This window comes from Astatotilapia calliptera, chromosome 12 (assembly GCF_900246225.1).
Source record: "Astatotilapia calliptera chromosome 12, fAstCal1.2, whole genome shotgun sequence".
Classification (NCBI taxonomy): Eukaryota; Metazoa; Chordata; class Actinopteri; order Cichliformes; family Cichlidae; genus Astatotilapia; species Astatotilapia calliptera.
The window spans coordinates 1,299,693-1,305,211 of NC_039313.1; the positions used below are offsets into that span (position 1 = coordinate 1,299,693).

A 5,519-nucleotide genomic window follows, 5' to 3' on the forward strand; every position below is an offset into this window, starting at 1 on the left:
TGGGGAAAAAGGGTTTCCTTTTTCTCTCTCTTGAAACTGTTCTGTTCTTAGACGCATGTTTGTGGTGTTCCCAGCTGTCACTGTGCCACTTTCATTTCAGTAGACTGCTGTTTAACAAATATATGAAAGTGATCAGAAAAGGAATGAAATATAGTCAGAAATAATTACCTTGACGTTTTAATTATTCGATGAATATTTGATTATTATTAAAAGAAATGCTGGCATTTAAAAAAATGAAACCTAAACATTTCTGTAGCAGCTACAGTGTGTGTAATGAACATACTGCAGGAGCAGAACGATGACAGGGGTTGTGTACACACAGGTGCAGCGTTCGATACTGTCGACCATAATATCCTATTAGAGCGATTAGAACATGCTGTAGGTATTACAGGTACTGTGCTGCAGTGGTTTGTATCATATCTATCTAATAGACTCCAGTTTGTGCATGTAAATGGAGAGTCCTCTTCACACACTGAGGTTAATTATGGAGTTCCACAGGGTTCAGTGCTAGGACCAATTCTGTTTACATTATACATGCTTCCCTTAGGCAGCATCATTAGAAGACATAGCATACATTTACACTGCTATGCAGATGACACCCAGCTCTGCCCCTGAAAAGCTTAGAAATATAATATCTAACCAGATTCTTCCTCTGGATGGCATTACCTTGGCCTCCAGTAACGCTGTGAGGAACCTTGGAGTCATTTTTGACCAGGACATGTCCTTCAATGCACATATTAAACAAATATGTAAGACTGCGTTCTTCCATTTGTGCAACATCTCTAAAGTTAGAAATATCCTGTCTCAGAGTGACGCTGAAAAACTAGTTCATGCATTTTTATTTACTGGCTTTTAATACAGCATGAGAGTTATTTGTTAATTCATAGTTGGTGTTTGCTTTTAATACTCTAAGTTGTTTTATTATGTATGTTGTATTCTTGTACAGCACTTTGGTCAACGCTCCTGTTGTAATTAAATGTGCTATATAAATAATTAAACTATTAAACTATTAAACTATGCATTTATTACTTCCAGGCTGGACGACTGTAATTCATTATTATCAGGATGTCCTAAAAACTCCCTGAAAAGCCTTCAGCTGATCCAAAATGCTGCAGCAAGAGTCCTGACAGGGACTAGAAAGAGAGAGCAGATTTCTCCTGTTTTGGCTTCCTGTTAAATCCAGAATTCAAAATCCTGCTCCTCACATACAAGGTCTTAAATAATCAGGCCCCATCTTATCTTAATGACCTTGTAGTACCATATCAGCCTATTAGAGCACTTGGCTCTCGCTCTGCAGGCCTACTTGTTGTTCCTAGAGTATTTAAAAGTAGAATGGGAGGCAGAGCCTTCAGTTTTCAGGCCCCTCTTCTGTGGAACCAGCTTCCAGTTTGGATTCAGGAGACAGACACTATCTCTACTTTCAAGATTAGGCTTCAAACTTTCCTTTTTGCTAAAGCATATAGTTAGCAGTGTTGGGAAGGTTACTTTTAAAATGTATTCCATTACAGAATACAGAATACATGCCCCAAAATGTATTCTGTAACGTATTCCGTTACGTTACTCAATGACAGTAACGTATTCTGAATACTTTGGATTACTTAATATATTATCATGCTTTTTACAACAACGTGAATGTACTATTGCTGGGTGATTTATTACTGTTACTGAAGGTCCGCGACTCCGAACTGTAGTAAAGGGACCTCTGACTAATACGGCGGGGTCCCTGTCGGCTCGTAGCCGAAAAATAGCTTTACTTTGTTGTGTGGGTCAACTTTTCTTGCGAGAGACAGAGAGAGGCGTTGAAAGGCTGCTCCAACGGAACTTATTGTTTTCGGAGGAAAACAGGAACACGGTGTACAGTCGAGTCTTAATAGCTTACTTACAACTGGGCTCGTCAGGCACTCTTCTTGGCTGCAGTGGTTATTATTATATTTACATGCTTCCAGCTCCCGTTTTTCCTCGATGATAACTCGTACCTTTCCACTCCCCTTTTTCTCCCTCCTCGCGCTCACAGACCCATAACGTGTATGGCAGTCCATTCTCCCTGCAGCACGGACTACACTGCCCATGATGCTACATTCTTTAGAGCTATGCTTGTAGCATTCTGCCTGTTAGCTTAGCACAACAACAACAACAACGAAAAGGCGCTCTCTCACCCAGGAAACACACAGTCGCAGAGAGAGAGAGAGCGTGTCGCCCTGTAACCATGGCAACCGTAACACTGCCGCCTGGAACAGCAGCACATAGCTGTCAAACAAACCCAAACAGTCCTGACCCGCGACAAAATGAAACAGGAAAGTACCGCAGTGTAATCCATTTATTTCAACAAAGTAACTGTATTCTGAATACCACCTTTTTAAACGGTACCTGTAACGGAATACAGTTACTCATATTTTGTATTTTAAATACGTAACGGCGGTACATGTATTCCGTTACTCCCCAACACTGATAGTTAGGGTTGGACCAGGTGACCCTGAATCCTCCCTTAGTTATGCTGCAATAGGTGTAGGCTGCTGCATTGAATCATATCTGTTATTAATCTCTGTCTCTCTTCCACAGCATGTCTTTATCCTGTCTTCCTTCTCTCACCCCAACCGGTCGCAGCAGATGGCCCCGCCCCTCCCTGAGCCTGGTTCTGCTGGAGGTTTCTTCCTGTTAAAAGGGAGTTTTTCCTTCCCACTGTCGCCAAAGTGCTGCTCATAGGGGGTCACATGATTGTTGGGTTTTTCTCTGTATCTATGAAGCGCGTTGAGGCGAATTTTGTTGTGATTTGGTGCTATATAAATAAAATTGAATTGAACAGGTGTCATGTACGAACAGCAATTTTCCATATTAGATCTAAAATAAAATAAAATGAAACTGTTGCTACATGCCTGCCACAGTTTCTGTCTTGGTTGATTACATCTTGCCCATGTGCAGTTCCTGCACTGATGAGAGTGTGTGAAAGTAATATTTCTGATCTACCCTTCCTTCCCTTTTAGTGTTCCATACCATTGATCGGTGGCCTTTTGACCTGGAATACACCCAGCAGCCATGACAACATCTGGTCCCAGGGCCTGCTTTATTCTCACCTTGCATGTCGTCATTTTTCTCTCACTGCTGTTCTACAACAGCTTCTTGACCCACCGCGAGCTGCAGAGTTACCCCAACGGTGCTCATGGAGACATCAGGATTCTGGTGTGGCACTGGCCGTTTGGCCGCTCCTACAGTCTGGACGGGAACAAATGCCTCAAGATGTATAACATCAGCCGTTGTTTACTCACTGATGACAGAGCTGACTTCTCTGCTGCCGACGTGGTTGTGTTCCACCACTATGAGCTGAGCAGAGGTCTTTCATCTGTGCCCCTACACCTGGATCGACCTACGTCTCAGCACTGGGTGTGGATGTCCTTGGAACCTCCTGTCAATAATGTGAACCTCACACATTTCAACGGCCTCTTTAACTGGACGATGAGCTACAGGCGTGATGCAGACATATCCATTCCTTATGGGCAAACAATGCTGGGAGGTGATAATCTAAGTTTTCCAGCTGCTCCAAATCGCTCCTGCTTTGCCAGCTGGGTGGTCAGCAAATACAAGCCTCAACAGACTCGGGCTGCTTTTTATCAAAGACTAAAGAAGCATATCCCCATAGAGGTGTATGGCAGGTGGAACAAGAAACCCTTGCCAGACAAGAAGCTTTTGCCCACCATTTCAAACTGTCTGTTCTACCTTTCTTTTGAGAACTCTGAGAAAAAAGACTACATCAGTGAGAAACTCTGGAGGAACGCTTTTCAAGCAGGGGCTGTACCAGTGGTTCTCGGCCCCAACAAGGCCACCTACGAAGCCATGACCCCCCCACATTCCTTTATCCATGTAGCTGATTTCAATAGCCCAGCTGATCTGGCAACATATCTAAAGGTTTTGTCTGCAGACAGGCAGGCCTATGAGAAATACTTGGAGTGGCACAACACCTACCGAATTAAAACCTACAGTGACTGGAGAGAAAGGCTGTGTCAGATCTGTGTCAGGTATCCCAGTTTACCAGCCAGGAAAGTCTACCACGACCTGGACAGCTGGGTGAACGGCTAGTGTCTGATTTCTTCACCAAAGGTTTCAGACTGCGGATTCTGCTGAGTTTCCACATGCAAATGTAAAATGCAGAACACTTGAAGTACAGTGGAAGAGAATTTGTTGCACAGTCAGTTAATTTTGGTAAACGGTGAGAAACTGCAAGTTGAAGCAGGTGGGTAGGTTGCTAATAATCACGTTACACATGTTCGAACTACAGGTAAACGTGCCACTGAACAAGAAGCACGGTTTTTGTTAGTACTGACTGCTGGTGTGCAGTATCGTCTCAAAGGACATGAGCGATGGCAGATACATTTCATTACATGGTACCAGACTGAAATAATAATTCAGGGCTCCATGCTGGGCCACTGTGTTTTATTTAGGGCTATTCTTTGTGAGCAGTAGCAGATATTCTCCTGCCACTGCTGGACATTTCTCTGCTGTTTATCAGAATATTGGTGCCCCTTCCTTGGAAGGCGCATTAACATTTGCTTACTTTGTTCAATGCCACTTGTTCAAATGTTCTTGATGTTCCTTAGTGCACTAGACCTAAAACTGATCGCTGGTTACACGATGTCACTCGGGCCTCAGAAGGACGTGCAGGAAAGCGGAAAGAAAATGGAAAAAAGATCAACTCCAGATCTCCTTTCATATGTTAGGAGGAGCCCTGTTTCTTTATCAGGATGCTGTTCGAAAAGCAAAACTAAGTATTTATCAGATATCATCTCTAACTACAGCTACACGCCCTGTGTCTTATTCAACATCATTAATTCTGTTGTCAACCCTCCACTCACCACACATTCACCCATTTCCCCAAAAACAATCAGTTCTGTCTCTAAACTCCCCTTCCTGTCCAAAATCCTGGAAAAAGCTCCAGATTAATGACATCTCAGAAACATTCAGCCTGGTTTTAAAGCGCTACATAGCACCGAGCTTGTGCTTTTAAACGTTTTTAATGATCTTTTATTAATTGCTGACTCTGGTAACTCTGCTATTTTAGTGCTTTTAGATCTAAGTGCGGCATTTGATACAGTGGATCATGGGATTCTCTTATCATGACTGGAGAGCTGTGTGGGTATTAAAGGAACTGCATGGTTCAGATCTTATTTAACTGATAGAAGTTTTTCTGTCAGGTTTGGTGGCTCTTCATCCTCATGATGAAGGCTCTAAAAGTTTTGCTAGACGGCCTTGCCCATATGGAAAAGAAATAGTAAAAACTTACATGATTTACTCATGAAAGTGGCCACTTTCTCATTACTTTCATATATTGTTCCAGTAAGTATCCAAAACATACAAGTTTCATTATATAATTTTTCAAGGGATCTTACATCTGTTTTCACTCTTGTATGCTTTTCATACAAGTTTCACACAAGACGGAACAAACTTTATAAGGTTTATAAATATCTTTTCCATATGGGTGATGACATTAAATCATGGTTTGCATTAAATCTTTTGAATGTAAATGATCA

At 42.3% G+C, this 5,519-nt stretch overlaps 1 protein-coding gene across 1 annotated transcript; it reads left to right on the plus strand.

Annotated features, from left to right (window-relative positions):
* The first annotated feature begins 3,000 nt into the window (after nt 1-3,000).
* On the plus strand, nt 3,001-5,240 carry LOC113033897 (alpha-(1,3)-fucosyltransferase 7). Its single transcript, XM_026188073.1, has one exon. It carries the CDS (start codon nt 3,034-3,036, stop codon nt 4,069-4,071), a length of 1,038 nt encoding a protein of 345 aa, XP_026043858.1. The 5' UTR covers nt 3,001-3,033; the 3' UTR covers nt 4,072-5,240.
* Nucleotides 5,241-5,519: the final 279 nt, after the last annotated feature.